The following is a 27,153-nucleotide window of genomic DNA, read 5'->3' as shown; positions in this document are numbered from 1 at the left end:
TCCCACCCTTTTGGACTGGGATAACTTAAAATAAATCTGCGCTCTCCTCTCCTGCTTCAAAGGTAAGATTGCACCCTGCCACACTCACACTTGGGTAGGGCCACACCTCATTTACTGATATCAGAATCCTTCGGGATCGCTTAAACAGATTTAGCGTGTCGTCTGAATTGAAACAGCAGTTAATTGAACCTGGTTCTCCAGGAGTTAATAGAGGTGAGATCTTGCTGACCCAGGTGGATCCGAACCGGGCCGTAAACTTACATAGACTCAATAACTCCTGTTAGGTCAATTAGTAGGTCTGAGTAACAGCCAGAATAATGAATACAGGCGTATTCACATACAATGTGTTAGCTAGCCAATACACACGTGAGTCACTATGTACAAAGGAGTCCAATTGAAGCGTTACAGATGGGCCATGGCAGACCATTTACATGCACATAAATCTATATAACACACTACAGGAAAGGGAATCCCCAAAAAGAAGAATTGTACCCCTTTAACTACAACCTTTGTCAGCTTTAAAAACACAATCCAAATAAGAAGTGGGTCATACAGGACGTGTTGTGAATAATCTTTATTAGAAAAACATCGTGTGGAACCTCTCAGACATCCTGTGAGGAGATGGACCTGTGCAGACTGCACACACACACACACACACACACACACACACACACACACACACACACACACACACACACACACACACACACACACACACACACACACACACACACACACACACACACACACACACACACACACACACAGTCCTTTGGTCAGATAAATAAATGAGTGGGGGGTGCTGCTGGGCTCGTCTCCTCCCCCTGGGCCTGAGAGAGGCTGCAGCAGGCATGCTGAACAAGGCAAAGTGGTGTTTGCCACTCGGAGGGGGGCTTCTCACTGATGGCCACAAGTGTACAGAAGCTAACTGTGGCATAGGAACTGTGTGCTGATTGGCTGCTGCAGGGACTGTAGTCTGACAATCAGAGACGTTTAGTTCTGGTTAGCTGTGAGTGTGTGTGTGTGTGTGTGTATGTGTGTGTGGAAGCACTTGTTGCTGTCAGTGTGACCTCATGCAGAGGGAGAGGGGGTGTCGGGGTCTGGCTCGTAGTGGTATGTGTCCTGAGAGAAGCTGTTGCCCTGCTGCTGGCTGTGGGCCAGGCTGTGGGGGTCCTGAGCCTGCTGGTGGGGGTCCTCGCAGCCTTGTGCGGGCTGAGGGCTGTTGTCCTGTCCCAGCCCTAGCTGATGGGGGTCGGGCGGGGGCAGAGTGTCCAGTTCGTCCACCTGGGGCCCCGGGGGGTCCTGGGGGATGTCTGCGGCGGCGGCTGCCAGGTTGCTGGACGACTTGGACTTGACGCACTGGAAGTCCACGTGGCGGCTCTTGCCCTCCTCCTTCTCCCAGGACATGCGGATGAAGGGCCGCTGGACGTAGTTGTAGATGACCTCTGGACGACCGCCGGGACGCCGCTTCACCTTCTCTTTGTAGGTCGGGTAACCTGTAGGAAACAGACAAAGGAACGTGGCTCAGAATAACATTCAAAGAAAGACCATTTTTTTATTCAGCGCTCATAACAAGCAAACGTTTGTAGATGGTTTGTAGTTTTTAGGAAATACCCTTTTGCTGACTTTTGAGGTTAGATGAGACAAATGATACCCTCTCATGTCAGTACAGTAAACATGAAACTGAAGCCATGTGCCTGTTAGAATGGCTTAGCAAAACAATTCAAAAGGAGGACCCCGGCTCTGTCTAAAGGTGACACAATGCAGCTTTCCTTTAGCTCCCCAATCCCTGTTTTCACTAACGCACCAAAACCTGCTAAAAAGCGGAAAATACAAACATGCTGGAAAACAGGGTTTACTGAACAGTTCAAATGTGATGGGGTTACTTCTTTGAATCATGTTTTGTTATATCGGTACTTATTTAGTCTATCTTTCAAAGTTTCTAATCAGAGTGTGTGATGGTTGGAACAGAGGAGGGGACTGAAGACGCTTAATACGTTTTAGTGTGTTTTTGTTGAGTTTGAATAAGGTGTGTTTCACAATAATTAGTTAATAAAATGTGTTTTCCTTTCTGTTTGTTTATCTAACTCGATAAACTCTGCAATGAATACATCTTATTTATTGTATGTTTTGTAAGTATTTCTGATAATTGTCCAGATTATCAGAAATGTCCGGCAGTGGACTAGCACTTGGAGAGGTCCCAGTTCACCTCCTGGGCCCTGCCGTGGTGCCCTTGAGCAAGGCTCCTCATTGCTGCAATATAAACACTTGTTTGTACGGTGCTATAATCACTTTTATGTAACAATAGATATTTTTATAAATGTCTCAGAACTTCTTTTTTGAATGTCGCAATACTTTACGATACCATTTATGTCAGTTAGTTATCCTTAAAACTGTTCCTTTCCCTACAATTAGCATTCAGCTGGGGTTTGGATTGCCATTAAACATGTTTGAAGAGAGTATTTTTAGTATTAGTATCATCAGAGTACTTAATGATGACTTGATTTGGTACCAACACACCAAATCAAGTCATCATTAAGTACTCTGATGATACTACAATAATATCTCTGCTCAGTAACACAGACGACCCTGAGCTGCACCAACAGGCTGTAGATCAGGTGGTCGAGCGGACTGATAGCAATGCTCTTGTTGTTATTTTTGGCTCCATCTGACTCCCATAAAGTCCCCATTGTCATCCATACAGATGAAATCAAGCAGGGAGTTTCATACAAATACTTAGGTGTAATGATTGACCATCTGCTGTCATGGAAGGAGCACATTGAATATCTGTGCAAAAGGACAAAACAAAGAATTGATTTTCTCCGCCATCTTAGGTCTTTTGGGGCGAGCAGAGAAATTCTTCTGTTGTTCTTTACATCTGTGATCATGTCCATTCTACAGTACTGCAATACTACCTGGTACAAATGTTTGTCAGCAGCTTTAAAATCAAAACTGCTCCACCTGTTAAAAATCTGCTCAAAGATTGTTGGTCAACCCTGTCAGAGACTCTATGACTCAGCCTATCATAACAACCTAGTGAGGCTGTCCAACAACATCATCTCTGACCCAAAGCATGTTCTGAACAGTGAATATGAACTGCTACCATCTCATCGGAGATGCAGGGTCCCACGATTCAATAAGGTCAGACTGAAGCACTCCTTTGTGCATCAGTCAATCCTCACAGTAAATACAGAGCTGATCCCAGATCAGATGCACGCTGAAGGCTCTTTGAGCATGTTTTCTCTCACTGATTGTGCTGTTATGTTAAATGTTTGTTGTTTGTGTTTCATGTATTTGTGTCTGGATATTTGTCTGTTGATGTTGGACATGGAGCTGCTGTGACGCAAGTTAAATTTCAGACCTGATCTGACAAATAAAGTAATATCGTATCGTATCGTATTGTATTTTGTGTTTTTGTGGAAACTCCTGCCTCGGGTTCAGCCATTAAGACTTTTACACAGTGGTGACATCATCCTCAGAGTCAGGATATGCAGTGATCCCAAATCATATTGAATAAAGTCCTGGGGAAGGTTCAGGGAACAGTTTACTGACTGAACATGTGATCCTTTCAATGTTTGTTTTTCCCTCACAAAGCTTCAGTACACTCAGGAGAAAACGAAAGAACATCTACAGGAGTTAAAGAGTCGTGAAATATTCTGCTCCGAGTTGTATTCTTGTAAATGGGTCCACTTGCAGAATTAAGATCGCCCCAGACAATTCTTCAGATCCCCTGACTGATGTTAGAATCGGGACATACACCCAAAGATACAGGAGGGCTGGGGTTACCTGATGTTAGACTGTATAACCTGTCTTTTGAAATGGTCAAGATAGCTAAACACTGGAGAGGGACAGTGTCTGGTTTAGAATGGGCCACTATTTAAAAGGCCACCCTATACATGTGATATCCCAGAAGTCAAGTGATAAGGAGAGAGACAATAACCCAATTATTAAACACTCTAGGGAGGTCTGGGCAAAGGTTCATAAAATACACAAGATTTCACATTACAAACAGCAATATACATCACTTTAGTTAAACTCAGAAGTAAAAATAGGAAAATAAACAGTATTCTGGAGAAGATGGCTAGACCAGTGGTTCTTAACTGGTCAGGCCTCGGGACCCACTTTTCACTTGGTCAATACATCGCGACCCAACATTTTGAAGCACTCAAATCTATTCAACAAAAAATCGTGCTGTAATATATACGCTTACAATATTAATAAAAGTGAAGTACAGTGCATATATCCCTTCACAGAACTAAAGTATGCTTTTAAAAAAGGTTTAATGAGATGATGGAATCAAAGCTGAACTATATAACATAAAAAGGCACACATGCTGAAAACCCAACCCCTGCAGGGGGGTCTGGGGGGATTCTCCCACAGGAGATTTTTAGAAATACTAACATAAACTACGCATTCTGGTACAATCTGAGAAGAAAATAAATAAATCTATTACTACCCGACATATTAATAATATTTTATGCCATTGTTTGTTTTTCACTTTGTTCTGACATCTTGCTGCGAGAAGAGTAAAGAGGAGATAGTCTGTGTGACTTACTTTAAATTGTGGGTAAGGGTAGATAGCCCCCATTGTTCCACAGAACAATGGGGGCTATCTACCCTTACCCACAAGGGTACCTGTCAATCATCAAACCGGGGGTCATATTTCATTATGTGTTCATTTGTATCTGAAGTTGTACCCATGGATGTATAAAGAACAGTTCTACCGCAAAGTTATTCTCCGTGGGGACTTCCGGCAACAATCTTGATTCTGATTGGCCAGAAGACTCGAAAAAACATCAGCAAAGATGTTTTATTGAGAAGATGATCGTGACAGAAGTTTTCAAAACCGTTTATGGTCTCCGGTACTTCCAGTCCAACGCCGACTGCATGCACAGCGTTAGAAAATCGGGCCTTCAAAATAAAAGTTTGACTTTTCCCCCCCCCAAAAAAAACGTTCAACTTTTTTTTCTTCACTCACACATCCGCGACTCACTCGAAATGGGTCCGCGACCCACTTTTGGGTCGCGACCCACCAGTTGGGTATACATACAACTAGAAAATGCATTTCCTGCTGAAAATGCGTGTGAATGCTGAACTGTGAACATTTGTTGCTGAATTGAGCTGAAAATGCAGAAAAAGCTGAATATGTTATTAGCTGAATGGTAGCTGCTTGTAGCTACAGAGACCAAGTCAGTGTGTTGCTGAACTTAGCGGAGAAATGCAGAAAAGTGAAATGATTTGAATCAAATTGTTACAGCTCAAATGCATTGCAATGACTTTGTTGAAAACTTGAAAGTGAAATGTTAAACTGGAAGAGTAGGAAAAATAGTGAAGAAGATTAATATTTAAAAGAAAAGGTTTAAAAAAGGTATAAACAACAACATGTATAGCCTCAATGTCCTGAAATAGCTGAATAATGTAATAGTTGAATGATTTCTGCAGCTGAAAATAGGCTGAAGGAGTTACATATCAGATGTAAGTAGTAGTGAATGAATGTGTATTAAGAAGAGAAAAGAAAGTAAAAAGGCTTGGGAAAGCAGCAGAATATTTTAACTGCAAACTTTAGAACTAAAACCATACGTCACCAATAATGTATAAAATATGTGGAACATGTTGAAGTCAGTATGAAGTCTCCATCAGACAGAAAAGAATAGGCTGAGACAGTCTGTTAAAGTCCAGTCTGTTTGTCAGTGTTTGTTTCTGTGCTGAGCACCTAATCATAACACCTGTGTGTGAGCCCAGAGATCAAAGGTTTCCATGGTGATGTGCACTGATCTATGAGAGGAGAGCCTTTCCATTGATCTGAATGAGAGATAAACCTCTTACATTTGAACGTTTTGTTGAAGAACCGTAGCAGCTTTCGGTAAAATGTCAACGCGTGAAGCGTCTCAGGACCCTGACGAGCGTCTGAAGTCTGCTTTTTGTGCACTTTCGGGTCAATAATGTGGCATTTTTGGCAGATTTACTAAAGGTGTGCAGCTGCTGCTGTGAGGAAAGATCAGGCTGAATTTACAATGGGCCTTAATGGAGACATGTTGAAAGTTGTTGTCACTTCATGCCCTCAAGAGGCATTTTGCTTAATTATTTTTTATTTTTCAACATAGGAGAGGTTTTCCTACGTTTTTCATGAAAAATGATGCCCAAGGAAGGAGTGTAGGGTTTGGGAGTTATGGCAGGTTTAAAACATTTTTTGGGGCGAATTTCAAGCTGCACTCTGTTTTGAGATCAAAGTACTCTAGACTTAACGAGCTGCGCAATACACACTAATGTTAAAATCTGAAGAAGGCCTCTTTACCAATCTCCAAACTAAGTTAAATATCTCAAAAAGTGTAAAAGATATCAAGAATCTGAATAGGATTTTAATAGCTAAACGTTTTGTGATCATGTTAAAGTTGGAATGAAGTCTCTAGCTGAAAGTATGTGGAAGGAGAAGCATTTGGCGCAAGGTGTAGGTAAAAGAGGATTTGAAGGTTCCTCCCATTGAGTTACATGTTAATAAAATAGTTTAAAAAGCTGAATATTTAAAAAAGTATAACATATTTTGAAAAAGGCTGAATATTTTGATATTTGAATGGTTTCTGTAGCTGAAAGTAGGCTGAAGTTATTTGACGGCAAAATATTGGTTGAAATAAGAAGAAGATTAAAGAGAAACAGAAGAACTATAGTGGAATGCTGTGGCACAGCATTCGCACTAATAAGCAATTTCTATAAAGATGGTATATTTGTGTCCCTGAGACACTTCACCCCAAATTGCTCCTGTGGGGATTGTCCACAATATTGAGTATGAAAGTCGCTTTGGATAAAAGCGTCTAACAAGTGACATGTAATGTAATAATGTAATATTTAAATAATTCACTGAATTAGCCCAAGAGTACAATTTGCAACAGAAGGGGGATTTCTGGAAATACTTGCAGATTAGACACTGCTTGGTGGAAAAGTATCAGCCGAATGAAACAGACAACCCATTAGTTGACTATCTTCAAAACCCACTTAACCATAAGGCATCAGTATTCTATAGTAAATCAATGTATTTAACCAGCAGCACATGTGATCATTTGAGGATAATCTGGCAGAAAGACCTTGACTGTCAGATTGACGAAGATACTTGGAAACAGATTCTGACTGATAACGGTAAATATATTAAAGAAACTAGAGGTTAATTCACTCAGTATAAAACTCTACACCGGTACTACTGTACACCATCTAGGCCAGGGATGGGCAAATGGCGGCCCGGGGGCCCCCACCTCCTCTTTTTGCGGCCCTCAGATTAATTTATAAACAACGTAATTAATTAAAAAAAAATAAAAATAAAAAAGGTTTTTTATTTCTTTACTTGTAGTACTGATACCGTCCACTAGACTCCTAGTTACGTCGCGAGCTGCGTACATGATTTCGTTCGGCAGCCAAATACCCCGAAATAATCTGTGACGCGTTTGTGTGTATTGTGTTTGTTTCCCGGGAAACACTCACAAGAAACACCGGCTGTTGTTATGCCTGCTGTGACGTTAAGTTACCGCTTGTAATTATGCCTTTATAAGCTTAAAAGTTGCATTTATCATCTGAATTTGGCGAAACAAGTTTAATATTCTAAAAACCATGACTTTGTTTATTTGAAATCAGATGAAAACAAACTCTCACGGACCCTGCCGTGTTATCTATGATTACTATACGCTTTTCATTCATAATTTCAGCGGCGCTGAGGAACAGCAGAGTGCGGGTTGACAGGTGTCTGTGTTGACATTCCCCTTATTGTGCGTCAGCAGAGACAGGCTACAAGTGTCTTAGGTTCAAGTTAGACAACTAATGTCTGGGTTAGTGTTCATGACTTCATGTTTATGTCATCTTAATGGTTAATCTTGATGCACACACATTTCCCGTGCTTTCCAATAGTTTAAAATAGTTGTATTCCACTGTATTCCAATAGTTTAAAATAGTTGTATTCCACTGTTAAATAACCTGTTCAATACAAACATGCCACTTGTGAAAATTGTTTAGTGAGCTTATTAGAGGATGTTCCCTGAAAGATTGTAAAATGTCAATGAAGATGTCAGACTTAATTTGTTAATAATTACATACAATACATGGAATTTGTGTGTGTTCCAAGTGACTCTGCGGCCCCCTGGTGGTCAGTACATATATTATGTGGCCCCCACCACTATCCAAGTTGCCCATCCCTGATCTAGGCTTTTCAAAATAGGACTAATAAATACCAACACATGCTGGAAATGCAAGAAAGAGATGGGCACATTTGTACATCTCATGGTTCTATGGTCAACCCGTTTTGGCAAAGAGTGTTGGAATTCTTAGAGGCATGGGTAGGAATATCCTTGCCATTATCGCCACGTTTATGCCTATTGGGCGATAAAACAGAAATTCCAAAACTGACAACAAGTGCTCATTCAGTTTTAATGGATGGGATAACCTCAGCTGCCAGAACTATATTGAGACACTGGAAATCACCCACAATCCCAACATGTCACGAATGGAAGGCTCTGATGAGTGAAACAGCATCATATGAGGTTATGTTGGCAAGAATGAGGGGTAGAGGACCTGTGGTTCTAGGAAGTTGGGATTACTTTGTGGATTACCTGACCTCTAACCTGACTGTCACAAAAGGGCCTGTATACAATTATTCTAATCAAGCATCATTTGTTGTTATTATTTTATTTTATGATCGCTGTAGTGTCTGATTGGTAATCTTACACCTTTGTATTTTTCTGTTTTCTTTTTAACCAGGAACACTTAACTAACATGTTTTGTAGCCTGACCTTCCTCTTTCTGTATGCTGTACCATGTGAGCTATGTACCATGTATGTTCATAAATAAAAACTTTAAAAACAAACAAAAAAAGAATGGGGACATGCATCTGTAGCAGGGCGCCCCTCAGTCACATTTACTTGTACGAGTGTGATAATACGTTTTTACTTAAAGACCCAGTACCTTCTATGCCCAGCCGGATCTTCTTCAGTCCTCGGTCCTTCAGCACGGACTTGGCGACGTCTCTGTTCTCGATGTACTTGAAGAAGCGGTACAGCTTGGTGCTGTAGATGACTGTGAAGAAAAAGAGACATTCAGTACATGAACGCTCCACGTAAGGTTTGTATTGTTGTTATCAAACCGCACATAAATGTCAATACTTTCATAGTCTTTAAATATCGTCCATCTTCCCAACCCTGTCTGTAGCTCTCAGACCCATTGGTTACTACTCATGTATTTATATTTAAGAGACACATAACGTTTGCAAATGTATTTATTAAACAGAAAAGTGATGATATAATGGCATGCTTTAGCTCATTGCATTGCCAAAATACCATCCCTCTAATTCACTTTAAGGTCAGGGCTGACCTTTGAATACAATCCCCTAGACTTTGTTGGTGTTTGTTTCATCAGCACAAGTCACAAAGGCTTTAGTTGTTTTAAGGTTTTCTTTTTCATTCTACTGACCTCTTCTGTTTTGTTCAGGTTGAAGGACCTCATGCTGTTAAAGGAAGTTGTATTTTTGTCCTTTGAAGTCTGCTAAACTTTTCTGCAGCCTCGTGCAGTGACATGTCAGTTCTTTTAATATCTTTCTTGACTTTCAACACATGTTCTTTTTTACTGAAAATGTCCCAGTTATCTTTATTTTCTGGTAACATGTCTGACAGTGGAAATAGGCAGTTTAATGACAGTTGTTGCAGCCTTCTCCTAGTGGGTGGAAGGGAACCATCTTGAGTCTGAAATCCTTGGTCAGCCTCTGAGAGGATGCATGGTTAAATAGCCGCTGAAGCTGGATACTTTAGAAGGCATTGAGTTTCCTCAGAATAAATATTTTAGAATGGAATTATTTTTAGCTGACTGATTAAATCCCTTACATGTATATCATCTTGGTCTGGGCCTTAGTAATCATTCTTGTCAAAAGTAACAAAACCATCCAAAACGTTTTTGTACAGGGCCCACTTTATCAATTGTAATTATTTGTATTTATTATCAGACTTAAAATATGATTTAACTGTGTACAATTTAGAATTCTGGTAAGCTTTATTCACACATTTCGTTGTAAAAGGCTGATTTAATCATTGTTGGATTGTTTTGATTGTTTTTTGACGAGAAACACCAACGCACAAGTCATTTTGATCTGCAAAAAGGAATAATTAAGATTTCAAAACTTCTGCCGCATTTGCTGTGGATACAGTCTTATTACTCCTCTTTCTAGTATACATGTTCTTGTTGTCATCTGTAGAGAGATCTGTAGAGAGATCTGTAGAGAGATCTGTAGAGAGATCTGTAGAGAGATCTGTAGAGTGATCTGAAGAGTGATCTGTAGAGTGATCTGTAGAGAGATCTGTAGAGAGATCTGTAGAGAGATCTGTAGAGTGATCTGTAGAGTGATCTGTAGAGAGATCTGTAGAGTGATCTGTAGAGTGATCTGTAGAGAGATCTGTAGAGAGATCTGTAGAGTGATCTGTAGAGTGATCTGTAGAGTGATCTGTAGAGAGATCTGTAGAGTGATCTGTAGAGTGATCTGTAGAGTGATCTGTAGAGAGATCTGTAGAGAGATCTGTAGAGAGATCTGAAGAGTGATCTGTAGAGTGATCTGTAGAGAGATCTGTAGAGTGATCTGTAGAGAGATCTGTAGAGAGATCTGTAGAGAGATCTGTAGAGAGATCTGAAGAGTGATCTGAAGAGTGATCTGTAGAGTGATCTGTAGAGAGATCTGTAGAGAGATCTGTAGAGAGATCTGTAGAGTGATCTGTAGAGAGATCTGTAGAGAGATCTGTAGAGTGATCTGTAGAGAGATCTGTAGAGTGATCTGTAGAGAGATCTGAAGAGTGATCTGAAGAGTGATCTGTAGAGTGATCTGTAGAGTGATCTGTAGAGTGATCTGTAGAGAGATCTGAAGAGTGATCTGAAGAGTGATCTGTAGAGAGATCTGAAGAGTGATCTGTAGAGTGATCTGTAGAGAGATCTGTAGAGTGATCTGTAGAGTGATCTGTAGAGTGATCTGTAGAGAGATCTGTAGAGAGATCTGTAGAGTGATCTGTAGAGTGATCTGTAGAGTGATCTGTAGAGAGATCTGTAGAGAGATCTGTAGAGAGATCTGTAGAGTGATCTGTAGAGTGATCTGTAGAGTGATCTGTAGAGAGATCTGTAGAGAGATCTGTAGAGTGATCTGTAGAGAGATCTGAAGAGTGATCTGAAGAGTGATCTGTAGAGTGATCTGTAGAGTGATCTGTAGAGAGATCTGTAGAGAGATCTGAAGAGTGATCTGTAGAGTGATCTGAAGAGTGATCTGTAGAGTGATCTGTAGAGTGATCTGTAGAGAGATCTGTAGAGTGATCTGTAGAGAGATCTGTAGAGAGATCTGAAGAGTGATCTGTAGAGTGATCTGTAGAGAGATCTGTAGAGAGATCTGTAGAGAGATCTGAAGAGTGATCTGTAGAGTGATCTGTAGAGAGATCTGTAGAGAGATCTGTAGAGTGATCTGTAGAGTGATCTGTAGAGAGATCTGTAGAGTGATCTGTAGAGAGATCTGAAGAGTGATCTGTAGAGAGATCTGTAGAGTGATCTGTAGAGAGATCTGTAGAGAGATCTGTAGAGTGATCTGTAGAGTGATCTGTAGAGTGATCTGTAGAGAGATCTGTAGAGTGATCTGTAGAGAGATCTGTAGAGAGATCTGTAGAGAGATCTGTAGAGAGATCTGAAGAGTGATCTGAAGAGTGATCTGTAGAGTGATCTGTAGAGAGATCTGTAGTTCTCTCTGTGTGTGCAGTAGGTGCAGCAGGCGCAGAAAGTGCTGACGCCTACAGCTGACTTTCAAAAAAGAAGCTGCTGCTACAGAACACCTGTGGGTTCATTTGAGTATAAACAGGTCTGGGATCATTGACAGTCTCTTACTCTGAGAGTACTCCTCTCCCATCTGGGGGGGGGTACTCTTCGTCCCAGTCCACCACGTCGTCGTCGGTCAGCACAACCACGTGACACTCCCTCTCCCCGCTCTGAGCACTGGCCACCATCAGCGGCAGCACCATCTCCTCCAGGTAACACTCAAACTGATGCCGGGCCCCGTCGTTAGACAGCTCGTGCATCAGGGCGCCTGGGGGGGGCAGAGAGAACACAGAGATGAGAGGAGACAGAGCACGGGGGGGCTGGAGGACACTGTGCTGGACATTCACCTGCCCTCCAACAGCCACTAAGCCACATCAACAGTTCAACTTCCATTCTGATATACTAAACATACATCTCTTTTCAGAGTGAATCATTGCATTCTTATGGTACTGACTTTTTATTTTATTTCAAATTTCAAATCGTTTTTGAAACTGTTTTTTAAAGTAGTTCATATATTATATATAATTAATATATCCGTAATTCCTTTGACTGTGTATGTATGCACCATTAACCACTAGAGCAAATTATTTGTAAACCTACAAGCATACTTGCCAACCTTGAGACTTCAGAAATCAGGAGCATTTGAAAACCACCGCGGGGGGGGGGGTGGGGTGCTAGTGGATCGCCAGAGCTGTTAGATTAACATTAACATGCTTATTGTAGTTGTAAGTGCACTGCCTCGCGGCCTGTAGCACCATGGAGCATATGTGTGGGCTGGACCTGTATTTTACAGGAAAGGAGTGAGCAGAGGGTCGAGTTGTCCATTCTTGTTCTGTTTTCTGTGACTATCTTCCTCACCATGCTGAACACCCTCTCAGACTTTCAGTTGCACACGCTACTAAAGAGACGCGCTACCATGGAAACCAAACAATGGTGTAGCTGTATTAAAGTCCGAGTGGAAACAGTCGTGAGTAAATCTGATTTTGTCAGAAATCGGGAGAAATATGACCCCGGGAGGAAACCGGGAGAGGGCAATGAAATCAGGAGGGTTGGCAAGTATGCTATCAAGACGTTTGACACTGAAATTGTACACGTAAATAAATCACTACTGTTCTTTTGACTTCCTTCAAATATCGACCTGAAACTGAAATGTCCATTAAAAGCAGCCCCGACACTTTGGAGTGCAGAAGATATGAATAATTTATTATTATTTATTAGTTGCAAACCCAAAAGTGGTAATTATAAATACATCAGAGATTAGTCTGTTTCCTGTATTTATTCATACTTAGAATTAACATAATTAAGGCAAAAATGAAACTAAATCTTTAGAAAGGATCATGTATTTAAGACTTTTGAAAAAGCGACAAAAAATAGCACATGAGAGATGCAATATAGTTGTACATACGTTTTGAATAAAGGTGGATTTTTGCACCATGAGTATAGCTACTGTATAAGCGTGCGTCCTTAAATATATTAATGTGGAACACATTCCTGACAACGGTTTCTCACTTTTCCACTGATCGACAAGTAACAAATGGGTCAAAAAATGCAGCAATGTGCCAAAAGTGCAAGAAGAAGAAGTAGACAACTTGCAAGTAAACATGGATGTTTCAAATGTGTAATTTAAAGGAAAAGTTTTACGAGAGAGGAAATATATTCTACATGTTTGTGAGCCCATAGTGACATGTAAAAGCAAACATAGTTCACAAAAATAAATCCACAGGGATTCTTCTGGGTTCTTCTACTGCTAACTCAACTCCAAATATAAAAGGAGGATCAATACAATTGTAATAGTGCTCTATTATTACTAAGATCTATTATTGTGAAGTAATGATGGAAGGTTCTGGAAGTAAATGTATAATGGCTCCAGTCCTCAGAGATCTGAGGGCTATTTCAGGAAACTTATGGTGCTACAGGTGATCCTTTTGAGGCAGAACTGCACCAGTTATGACCTAAGTCTTACTTTTATAGAGCTGCTGACACATTATAAATGCAAATAATAAAAAGAGTAATAGTTCATTTACCGTTTAACTGCAGAAAAGCAGTAACTCATGACAGAAAACCTGTAAGTCCTCATCCTGTTGGTGCAACAATGAAAGCTACTTGCCTGCATGACCAGCATTACATCTCACAGCTAATCATGACCTACTTAGAGCCACTCACACACACACACACACACACACGCTTACACGCTCACAGCATGCTCCTCCCACACACTCAAGAGACACAAACAAGATGTACAAACATGTCCAATTACATTACACATGCAGCATTTAAAACAGCATATAGTAATGTGTGTGTTGTATAGGCATTCAAGCAAGCAGCACTGATGCTTCTCTATTATGTAATGATGTACTTACTGTGCATTTAGCATGATAATGGAGTGTATGCTTACTTTAAGCTCTGATAATAACTCCTGCATACAGTAAATGCTGTATTTATGTCTCATCAACAATACTTAGCATCAATGAATGAATCAGTGGTTGACTAGACATGAACAGTGAACACCACATTGTAGAAGCAAAGCAAAAGCTGTTTGTGTTCTACTCTATAGTTCAGCACCACAGTAACAAAGCATAGGAGTGCAGCTCCATCACACACACACACACACACACACACACACACACACACACACACACACACACACACACACACACACACACACACACACACACACACACACACACACACACACACACACACACACACACACACACACACACACACACACACACACACACACACACACTACTCACTGAGGTCTCTGCACTTGATGGTGCTGTAGTTGAAGGCAATGCAGAGGTAGTCACATGCCTCCCTCAGCTCGGGAATGGAAACGCCGTCAGGGCAGCGGATTATCCCCGACTTGTAGTAATCCTGCCATTTTTCAGCAGCGCACGCACAGACACACACAAATAAATACACAGGCACAACGGCAGGCAGTCATGCGCACACACGAGCGAGGGAGAAAAAACAAGACGCCATTATTGATGCTGCCTCACTCGGAGAGAGAGAGAGAGATGAGGGAGGGGGGGGTGGGGAGGGAGTTGTGATGTAAGTAAAGAGACGTCACAGGCGGGAGAGAGACTGAGAGGAGAAGGGGAGGGCTGAGGAGCTGAGGGTGATGAAAGCAACGCTAACAACGTCACTCCCCCCCCCCCCCCCCCCCTCTATGTCACATGACACTGTCTCCCAGGAGAGGATGTGCTGTGCCTCACAAAGAGGATAGCGCTCACCTCTCACTTCCTGTTCTGTGCTTCCCTCACTTTCTAGTCTCCATAATCCAATAACAGTCTAGTTGCCAGCTCATAGAGTCTTTGAGCTGGCAGCATTTTGAACCCGGAAATGTTTAGAACCCCAAAGTTTTATGTTAGAAATATATAGTAGGGTCCCCAGCACATAGAAACTGCCGGATGCTAACCTGCATATGTTGGGCAATTAGCACAAGTTGTGTTAATTAGCATTAATTACCATTATAGCCTATGAGGACAATGGTAAAAAAAAATGGCTTGGCTGATATCCGTATCCGTGAGCTGATTTTGATACATTTTGGGTTGATTTGAAAGATTTAAGAGACTCATTGGATTGGACAGATTTGTTATTTATAAGAGAAATAACAACGTTACTACTGCACTGTGTCTTCCTGCACAGTAGAGAAAGCTATTTTCATCTTGTGTTCTCCTTTTAAAGTAGGTTGCTACACTACTGGTGGTAGTCAAAACAGCCCATCAGGAGTACACATATGACAACTTTCTGCCATTAATGATCCTGAACATTTCCAAAATGGATTCATGGAGATGCACTCACAAAGATCAGTCAGTGTGCCAGAAACATTTTAGATACAAAAGCTCACGTAGAAGGCTCACAGGAATATTTATAAATGCATGTGCAATATACCCTCATGCAATTCATGTTTTTTTATTCTCTTAATTTATTTAAAATCAGAAAACACAAGCTAAGTCTTTCATTCTGTATGGTCACATACATATAGTGTACTTAGTATACTGCTAATTTGTTTTCACCATGGTGAACTTATCTGCTATTTGTTGTTTTACTTATTATGTTTTTTATTATTAATAACATGTGCATACTTATTTTTTTTATTTTTTAAATGTACGTCTATTCTCTTGACTTTATCTGCACTATACCTCTGCTGATGTAATAACGTACATTTCCCAGCTGCGGGACAAATAAAAGAATTCTCATTCTGATTCACGAGATGCTGGGACGATGGAGATGAGGCTTTAGGGGGCATTAGAACTGGAGAAAGGTACGATCTACTACCTCTACAAGCCCCCCAGGACTGCCATTAGCACCACATGCTACTGCACTGTGTCTTCCTGCACAGTCATCAACTGGCTGCTCCTAGTCAGATATCACAGCCTTAGAGCATATGAAAGAAAAGTGCATCTTTATGTCATTAGAATAGAAATGCAATAAGTAGGCATAATAATAGAAGCATCTGTAATGGAATACTGTTACTACAGCCATATATATCATGTTTTCTGTCTTGATCTAATAAATAACTTGAAGGTCAAAGTTTAGACCTTGGAAACTACATTTTACAAAAAACGTTCACTACAAGGTGAGTTTAGAAGCTTTCTCCGACTCTCGATCCGTTCCCACAAGCTTCTATCAGCAGATGGATGAGGAGGCATTTTCCTTTTTGTTCATAGCACTTGATACATGATGCTTGAAAGCTCCAGAGCAGCGACTGGATGGACTTTGTGGTGAGATTGTTTCCTCAGATCCTGTTGTGAGACACAGCTGACTTTTTCATCGTTGCCATTCATATTTGTTTCAGGTTAAGCAGGGTTTAGTCTAAACCAGCTAACAGGGGCGCTGCGACATCTTACTTTTGGCGTGTGCCCTCATACCAAAATGTGTTAAGATTTGTGTAGAAGAATCTTTGTTGGAGAGTATCACTTAATAAATTACTGCAAACATATCTTGGAATGTTTTACTATCTACACTTGCTGTCTCACCTTTTAAGAACAATACAAAGAGAAACAATACATGTCCCCCTCAGGTAGCCTCAAAAAGCTTCTATTCACATCACATTTTCAAAAGCTCCGCACCATGGAAGGGGGGGGGAGTGTCCCTGTTACGCACCATCCCCTGCTTGGTCGCTCCACTCCCACGCCACAGTATTGCCCTCATACTATATTTTCTAGAAAAACCCCTGGCAGGAACATATGAGATATGTCATTTCGGGACTTGGGCACAAGAGTAAGTGGTGACAAGGTTGAGTTCAAAAAGGTTTGAAATGAGGGGAGGTGTTTTCTGGTCTCCATCAGGTTGCTTCACTGATGGATTTTAAAATGCTGTTGTTTTCAAACAACAGCATTATCTTGAGCATTCAGTGGTAACTGTCCACTTTAAATATTAGGTTGTAAGTTTCATTAGAATGGAAGTTTATCTGTAGGCAGGTACAGGCATGCAACGATCACATGACCCCCTAACTGAGATAACTACTCAACACAACACCACTCACTAAAGCCTGATTAACATCCAAGGGCTGGATCTAAATCTCTCTCACACGTTGTCAACATATACAACAATGTTTTAGGCCTAGGCTCCACGGGAACTAAAACGGGTTGAATCCGCATATTTCTCTTGCGTATAGCCCTTTAAGCTAGACGACGCCGTAACGGAACGGTAGAAACGGACCCTGCAAACGACAACGGGTCCAAAGGTGGATAGATCTGGGAACGGAGCGCTCTGGGGGGTCCAACGGGGCCGTGTGGTCGCCTATACGGTCATCATTTTCTGATAATGACGACACAATAGCCCCGCCTCTCCCCACCTCTGCTGCTCACCCCCGCAAAAGTACACTGCACACTGAATTCAGATTATTTATCTTTATCTCGATATGGACATAAACGCGAGTGAAGTCTAATCTGACAGGACGGAGACACGCAGCTCCTCCTGCTGTAATGCAGCGGGAGCAAAACACACACTTCAAGTCAGATCATCACCCTTAGCTATTTTAATTACCTCTCAAACTACCTAAACTAGTTATAAATATGTTTATTTTTACTGTCGGGTCACTCATTACTGGATCAGCTGCTGCATGAGACAGACACTGACGCTGTCAGAAGAGAGGAAAAAGAGAGGACAGGCTCTGTGTATTTTATTATTATATATCATTATATAGAGTCATTATTCATTTGTTTTAAAGCTTAATAAATAACAAAGAAGACCTTTGACCGGCACTTTTATAATTTTGTCCGGAAGATTTAAACTTTAACACACGTTGACCGGCGAAAAACTCTGCCCGGTTCCCTCGGCCCCCACCGCGGAGAATAAACAGAAGTGCAGCCATGACAACCATTCTTCTTCGCTGCTTTTGTGGAGGAAGTTGCTGCTTTTGTGGAGGAAGTTACAGCGCCACGTACAGGCTCGGCATATGTACTGCAGCTTTTCCAGCGGTTGGATGTAAACGGAGCTGTCTCGTGTGAACAGACACTATCCGATGTATATTGCGTGTGGACGGAAGCTTTTTGGCGTTTGCGTTTGCGTTAATCCTATGCGTTTTTCCGTATGCGTTCCCGTGGAGCCGGGGCCTTAGACACAGGTGGTTTGATGACAAGTTAGGAAAATATAAAGGTGATTAACAACTATTTTCCAAAGAGACAAAATAAAATTGCTTTACACTAATACAACAATTATTAAAAGAAGTGGGATCTAATCTCGCCGACAATTTTAATGACAAAGGTGTTGGGAATTATGTACGGACTATTTGAAATATTTAAGATGGTACTGCAGTTGGTGATTAACAGAAGAAGCAAAAACGCTCGGACAGTTTTCTTTACATAGCTGAACGAAAGACTCCAAACAGAACTTCCATAAAACACTGAGCTGAACATCCCTCATTCATCATTATATTGTCATTACAAGCAGTAAGGAGAGACCAATGAAATGGAGAGGGTGGAGTGGAAGAGAAGGAACAGAGAAGGAGATAGGTTGTTGTAGTTTTACTGAGATAAAGTGTGAAGACAAGGAATTACTGTGCATAGAAAAGGACAGACAAAGAATGACAGTGTATACAGATGAAGAACTCACCAAAATGGCTCTGAAGACGGTGGAGCTGATGCCATCGGCCACCTCAAACTCTCCTTTCTCATTGGGTCTTGTGAAGTTGTTGTCCCGCCCAGAACCAAACATCCTGAAAACAAACAAGTAATAAATAAATCAGGATTCCTTCAACTTCAAAGAAGTCAAAGAACAGCCGAGTAGAGCAGTGATCAGTTTATGTTGCTGGAGTTTTACCCTCTCATCGCAGAATTAAAGAATTCCAAGACATTGAAGTTGTTGCATCAACTTCTTTCTATCTGAATGCATGTAAACATCACAACTGCGTCCTGGTTAGCCGTCATAAAAACAATGTATTGTTTTATTAAAGTGTGTCACAACCCCATGCTGTGACAAAAACTTTACACAAGCTAACACCTTGATCTTTGGTGAGAGAATTGGTGTGAGCAATCAGGTGACATTCATAAGGGCAACTGTTATGCTTTTGACATGAAAGGAGAAAAGAGGAGGATGGGGTTGTGGTTTCAGCACCACTACAGGTACAGTTTTTAGGAGGTGGGAATTAGAGACTGTTTATCCCTTTATGCAGCAGATAGTTTAATGCATGTCCTGATCCTTTGACATTAAAGTTATTGTGTTTCCCTGCATGAACTCTCTTTTTGTCCTCACCTGCCGAGCATGGTGTTTGGTTGAGCGGTGAAGATGGCAGGATCCACCACAAATCTGGTGTTATCCACGATGAGAGTGACTCTCTCTGCCAGCCTCAGAACACTGCGATGCCCCTCCTTACTGCTGAGGTCATACACGTAGATCATATCGCAGGGCCCCGCACCCAGCGCCTTAATGACCCGAGGTATGTGTCCCCCCATCAGGGCCCCTCCAATGTGGGAATAAGGAACAGAACTCCTGGGGGGGCGAGGACTGGAGGATCTGGAGGACGAGCCTCCGTCGCCACGTTCACGGTCTGTGGGAAACAGGAGGACACATGAACATGAAAACACACACACACACACACACACACACACACACACACACACACACACACACACACACACACACACACACACACACACACACACACACACACACACACACACACACACACACACACACACACACACACACACACACACACACACACACACACACACACACACACACACACAATTAGCATAAGTTGCATTAATTAGCATTAAATACCATTATAGCTTATCTTGAAAATAGTTACATGACTTTGCAGATTTGGACAATTTTGGAGTGGTTCTGGGGGTTATTGAGGATGCTGAATGCATTTCTGACATTTGTATGATCAATAATGGCAGTTAAAACCATAAAGTGGCCATATTTGTTATCTTGTTGGCTGATTTTTTTTGAACATTTTGGGTCGATTTGGAAGTTTTATGGGAATCTCGATTAATAGGATTGGACAGATTGCTCATCTTTAAAAATAAATTCTCAGCAGTAGAGGTAATCATTTTCATCTTGTGCTCTCTATATGCAATGGTCGCAACATTACTCATGGTAGTTAAAATCAGCCCATCAGGAGTACAAATATGGCCACACCATTTTGTATCCTTAAAATGTCAGAAATGGATTCAGTATCCTCAATAACCACCAACAAAACTCAAAAACTCTCCAAATTGGCCAAACCTTTTTTAACTATTGTTTTCATAGGCTACAATGCTAATAAATGCTAATTACCATTACGTATGCTCATTGTGCAATTTGCCCATGCAGGTTAGCATCCAGCAGTTTCTATGTGCTGGGGACCCTACTATACATTTCTAACATAAAGCTTTGGGGTTCTAAACATTTCCGGGTTCACGCCGCTGGTAACTACACTACAAGATAACGATCCTCCTTCTTCCTCCTCACCATGCTGCCGAGTGGGGGAGGTGAGGTTCCTGATGCAGGGCGTCAGCTGGCTTTCCCCTCTCTCGTGGGAGGAGTCCCGTGAGCGGTCACTGGACCGCCGCTGCTGCTCTCTGTGATGATCTGCTCCTCCTCTTTCTCTCGCCCCGCCCACAGCCCCCCCGGCGGCCCAGCCGCTGGCCCCGGCCCGGTAGAGGCTCATGGTGCCGACCTGCTGCTGGTGGTCGCAGTCCAACACTGACAAACCACACTGCCGCTCACTGAGGGGAGAGCACAGTTATGAGCATGACTCATTTCAGCTCAGCACTTTATGATTATATGGAGAATATTTGGTTTAAAATTGGACATCAAAGAGATTTCATGAAGCAAGAATGTCATTTTGTCTGACATTGAGTTTTTGTAAGATGACCCCAGACGAACATGAGCACCAATAAACTGTATTTATGACTTTTTTGAAACTATTATAAAATACAGACTACATTGCCGAATCCAAATTGTCTTTGTTCTAAATGGTTTGGACAATATCATTATTTTTGCCAACTTAATAAGCCTCTCAATTTCATGTTTTTTGTCGACTTGTTCTTCCTGCAACCAAAATCTTATAATAATAATAAATGGTTCAAAATAACCATATCTTATTTTATTGCACTTCATTCTTTTTCTTATTTCATTTTCATATAAGGTAAAAAAAACACTAGGGGAAAATCATTACCTATCTGAGGTATTATTTTAAAAAAGAAAGGAAAAAGGAAAAAAAGTCTTGACTTTTCCGGCAGGATTTGCTTCCTTTCAAAAAGAAACAAAACAAAATAGTGAACAAATAGCTGATAATCATATACCAAGAGCTCTTCCTTATCTGGATTTGACCACGTCACTCTGCTCCTGCATGTCTGCTCAGATAAGGTGACCCTGTGATGCAGCCATGACCAGATCATTGGAGAATGAAGAGCTCACTGTAGAAACTGATGCAGAGATTCTCTGGTGGAAACATTTCCACAGTTGCATGGGATGTAGGCCTACTGTCATATTGCCCAACCCTAATGCAGTCGAATGTTTAAAATACATTTACCGCTCTGCTGATGAAGATGGGGGTGGGGGGGGGGGGGAGAAGGCATTAGTTTCAAAACGTTTAAAACGTGATTCCGACCTGCCATAAAAGTTTGATACGGTCCAAACTTCAAGTCCAAGTGGAATGACACAACAAATCATCAGACACCTCAGACACTGATGCAGTACTTCATGCAACACTGAGGCCCCATTTACACGGAAACGCAAACGAACCAAATTCGATATCAAAAAAGTATTCCATTCACACTGATACGGCTCAATAAACGTGTCCCTTCACACGAGACCGCTCGACCCGCTGGAGACGCTGTAGTACATATGCCGGGCCTGTAAGTGGCGCTGTACTTCCGCCACAAAATACACCAAAAGCAGCGAAGAAGACCCCCGAGCATGGTTGCCATGGTTGCCCTTCTGTTTATTCTCCGCGGTGGATTTAGCAACATGTAGTTCATGTAGTTCTCCATGTCCACTTGTTGCTGATGGTTGTGGTAGAGGAGCTGTAGATTTTGCACTAACATCTGTAGCATGGTCAGTAGCTACTGACAGTAGCTACTGACCATGCTACAGATGTGAGCAGTAGAGGTGGGGAGAGGCGGGGCTATGGCTTCATCGTTATCAGGAAAATGATCGTATAGGACATCGTACACACAGCCGTTTGGCCCCCCAGAGCGTTCCGTCCGCAGATCTATCCACCTTGGGACCCGTTATCGTTTTAGGGGTCCGTTTCCGCGGTTCCGTTACGGCCTCGTGTGAACGAACGGGCTATACGAAAGAGAAAAGTAGCGGATACAACCCGTTTCGTTCCCGTGTAAACAGCACCTGAGTAAACTCTATGCACGGATTTGACCCTCTGTAGACACTCATTCAAGGATCCAACGATTTATCATCATCATCATTATGCAATACAGGATTGCACAATGAAATGCAGTAAGCCTCACACTCACACACACAGTTGTGGTGGCTCGGGGTAAAGGGTTTGTTTTTAGACTTCTGTTAGACTTGTGAGCTGTGGACCGCAGTAAAAAGTCTGCATTAAGACCTCGCAGGAGCAGAGTGCTGCAGAAACAAGGACCACACAAAACCACTAACCTCCGCCTGCAGCTACACACACCACCCCAACATCCATTAGAGTGTGTATCCATGTGAAACAATCCTGAGTATGCGGAACTCACTAAGGTACAGGACAACACACAGAAATGTCCTCCTGTGTTTAATCCCTCCACAGGCGGCTGTTTCACTGATTCTTGACTGAGGTTTAATAATCACTCCGCTTCGCCTCAAAGCGAGTGATGCTTCCTGCAGTGTTCACTGTAGTTTAGACAAGCAGCCTGAGAGAGCTCTTAGTATGTGTCCATTCCAGACAGGACTTAAACAAACACTCAGCAGCATGCATTTATGCTCAGGATCAATGACCACACATGCAATAACTTGAGTACAAGTCAAAAAATGACGATATGTCCTTTTCCATTTTTTTTATGTGATTTAATAATGCAAAGGTTAACAATCACAGTGTGTAATGCTATTGACTTCGACAGTCACATATTGCAGTTCCAAATGGACAAGTGAAAATATGCACATTCAAAAGTAAACTAACTATATGACGACTCAAGATAATTGCTAGTGTGTGTTGTGTGTGTTTTTGCACAAGTATTGCTGTTAAAGCATTGGTTATTATGTACTGGACTGGTGAATGGCACAATTGGCCAGAAAATATCAACCAACATCAGCAGTTGGTCACACCTGAGGTGAGTGTATCAGTGTATTTAGTTAAGTATTTAAATGGACACCACAGCTGTATTACTATATATTTATCCACAGTGCTCATGTTAGTAGTACCTTATTAACAACACCTCAACAGTGGGCTTTAGAAAAAAGATCCCTGCCCAGATACCAACGATTTCGCTAGATTATTGATAGGAAGGTGAAGGATGATACAAAACAATTTCTAATATAAATATTTTCTTGCTTTATTATGACAAATGACATACATGGAATTGTATTACTAAATGCATTAATTGAACTTTCACTGTGACAGTGTAGCTTTCTGCCCAATAGATTGAATTTTTAGGCCCGAGACACATCCAGGTCTCAGTAATGAAGAGAGAGGAGCTCTTCTGAGAGGAGCTGCTATGAAATATGATGATGATCATCTCCTGTAGGCTGTGGAAACAGAGAGATGGGAAATGGGGGCAAGGAGTGCTGGAAGGACAGAAAGAGAGAGGTTTCTTTTTTATTTTATTTTTGTAATGGAATTAGTGACGTAAAAAAGCAGATTTCTTTAAAAATAAAGCACTTTTCACAAAGCCCTGACTTCACCGAGACAGATAGACATAGAGGTTTTTTTTATCATTTAAACAAACGGTCAATCAAGCGTGTATCGGTTCTGAAAGCAGGGGATTGATAACTGAATATGAATGTATGTTTTGTTTCTATGCCCCTTGCCCATTTAATACGCTGAGAAGTCTGTGGGCCACTAGGGGACATCTGAATGTGCAGAACAGAGGACTGATGGGGGGGGGGCTGATTGGATGTGTAGACCCAGACAGAGTAGACCAAGGAGTAGCAGGACCAGTGGAATGACAGTGAATGATCAACAATGCACATTATGATGACTGCACATTACCTTCAATCCCCACCAACGCCTGGGATACACTCAACGTACCACATGAACCTGTTTGAAGTCGTCCTATGCGTATAGTGTGTTCTATAGCTTTCTGTGCATGTAAATGGTCTGCAAAGGCTAACATCCCTGTGTGCCCTCCAGAGGGATTCTCTCTCCCACACTTACATTAATCTTTCAATATACCTCAAGGTTAACATTTTCAGAAATCAAAGAGTAAAATAAGATGCTGTTTTTTTTACAACATGACAGCTTCACAGCTGCAGACTGACAATGTCATTGAAAATAATCAAGGGTTCATAGGGAGGTATACATCAGTAGACCTTACTTAGAGAATATCAATTATACAACATTAATGAAAAACAATTAAGTATCCTTTTGCAAACAGCCACAGTTAAGTGATATGGCTAGGAGATGACTGATTAGTATGCTGTGTTTAATCTCAAATGGGATTTGAATGCTTAGCAGAAATGGGGTATTAAAAACAAGTGTGTCTTGCCGCCAAACAGGCAGGCAGCAGTGTCCAGAGCAGGCCCGGGGAACAAAGGAGGCAACATTTCACTCAGGGCAGCAGCACTCTCATCTTTCACATGGCGATGCAAATCTCCAGCAGCCGAGATTTCACACAGCCACTAAGAACTAGATGGGGGCTAATATTTCACTTGTCCAATTTCCTGGCAAGAGGCACCACCCCACTGATTTCACTATTTCCTTTTTATTTTCCTGAATACGTTCAAATGGTGCTCACTAAGTGCTCGCAAGTGTGCGTTGTTAAATACAAGTCAAGTTAACAAACACATCTAAGTCACAATAATTAAGATAAAGATGGATGCTGGCTAGCAGTCTATTAAAAGCACGAGGTAAGAGCCCCGAGGGGTGAGGGTCCCATCTATTATTTAGGGGCTGCTGCTGACACCGACACAAGGGCATAAGAGCTGCTCTCAGCAGTCTGGGATGAAATCCATTACAAGGAGGCTGAACATTGGATATTAACAGGGAAAGGATTCGAACATCCCCCTTAAGACACTAATATGAGGTCCATCCTTTGGAATAGAAAATGTTTATGGCAATTTCTCCTTACATGGAACATAAAAGACTGCCATTAAAAATCATAAGACTCTCTAATGAGTACCAGAGTGTCCCATCAAGGGTAAGACAATGATTTTCTTTCTAGGTCACTATTATAATGACAGTAAATCACACAAAGAGAGAAAAGCCGGGTACTGGCTGTACATGTCCCACAATGACGGAGCTACAGCCCGGTGCTGTGCGCCGTGTACGTACCGCTCGGTGAGAGAGGGCCGGCTGAAGACAAAGCAGCAGGGGATGATCTGCGGGAGGACCGCGGCGCAAAAGCCCTGCGCTGCTCCGAACAAAGCGGGCTTCCCGGCAGCTTCAGCATCCTCGCACATTACTTTCCAAGTTCATCAGCATCGTTTCACACACACAACCGTGATTCAAACTCGCTGCTGAAATCCAACGATTCGACCCAAAGCTTCAGATGTGTCTAAAGGGCGATGAAGGCACGCACCGGCTATCACTCTGTCACCGGAGGACCTGAAACTGTGAATGGCTGCGTGCTGACTGAATCAGAGCGGTGCTGCGTTCAGGGGCTGCTTGTAAACTCCCACTTCTGAGTCCTTCATTTGCTAGTAACGCATTTCATTGACGTTGATCCGGAACAGGTCCTAATTTAATCAATAGCAAGGTGGCTGCCATATCCCACAAGACCCCCAATTGAACATCTTATAAAATAATGTTTTGGAAGATTTGCATTATGTTGGAACCAAAATCATACACAACACCCCTCAAAACCAGGCTATTGGTATTCTCAACAAAATCATGTTAAACAAACCATGTCAAGTCATAACTGGATTTGATTTGGTAAGGGACATACATATATTCCCCTGTTAACTTGCCACAACCCGCTGCTTAAAATGTGAAAGAACCCTTGAGTAGACAATTTCTCCCTCATCATGTAATTAAGCTTAAATTCAATAAAGAAGAAGTCCATAAATAAAAGAACATGCCATCATTGCCTGATAAAAAAACTACATTCTGTAATTATTTTTAGTACACTACAAATATTTAAAAATCTCTAAACAAATAACATAACCTACTTGTTAACTCAGGTTAACTTCTTTTATCACCATTAACAACATTCAAATCATGTCATTACATACTAATTTTAATTTGCACTGTCGCCAGCAGAGAGCCCACAGCTTGATCGTAGAGCAATGGTTAACATTCATTGAAATAACAGCCTGTCCTCCTCCAAAAAACGACCAAATAGGTTGATTGTTCAGCAGCTTATTACGACCTACAGTATAGTCACGTTTTAAAGTTTAGCACCTCTAGTGGTCGTGTAAGAAACAACAATTTGCGGCATATGGGCTGATGCTCCCTTTGATTGCAACGTATATATATATATATATGGGTCGTATATTCACAAATAACCCTCTCTGGAAAATCCTAAATTGTAGGATAGTTTGGCCATTAAAATGCTTTTTGATTTGATTTCTAGCGAGAAGTGTATATTGTACTTTTAGAATCTACGTCCAGTGGATGTGTAGGATCTATAGTTTGATAGATATTACGAAGATGATTTGAGGTCTCGCCAGGAGAACGTGTATATACTACGTCTTTCCCCTATTCATTTCTATTGACGGCAGCGTCCATGTAAAGTTGGCGTCAACCCTCACAGGGTGAAAACAGTATTTCCGGTCTCGAAGTTTTCATAATAAAACCGGAAGTAT

At 41.6% G+C, this 27,153-nt stretch overlaps 1 protein-coding gene across 1 annotated transcript; it reads right to left on the bottom strand.

Moving 5' to 3' along the window:
- Positions 1-557: 557 nt before the first annotated feature.
- On the bottom strand, positions 558-25,946 carry btbd10a (BTB (POZ) domain containing 10a). The gene is given in 9 exon segments (XM_034132908.1): positions 558-1,496; positions 8,941-9,051; positions 11,875-11,905; positions 11,907-12,073; positions 14,562-14,682; positions 18,871-18,973; positions 19,510-19,804; positions 20,716-20,972; positions 25,682-25,946. Coding segments are annotated over 9 exon segments (1,638 nt in total). The 5' UTR covers positions 25,810-25,946; the 3' UTR covers positions 558-1,071.
- Positions 25,947-27,153: the final 1,207 nt, after the last annotated feature.

The sequence above is a fragment of the Trematomus bernacchii genome, unplaced genomic scaffold (genome assembly GCF_902827165.1).
Source record: "Trematomus bernacchii unplaced genomic scaffold, fTreBer1.1, whole genome shotgun sequence".
Taxonomy (NCBI): domain Eukaryota; kingdom Metazoa; phylum Chordata; class Actinopteri; order Perciformes; family Nototheniidae; genus Trematomus; species Trematomus bernacchii.
Note: the sequence above shows the minus strand (reverse complement) of the source record. Positions and strands in the feature narration are given on the sequence as shown.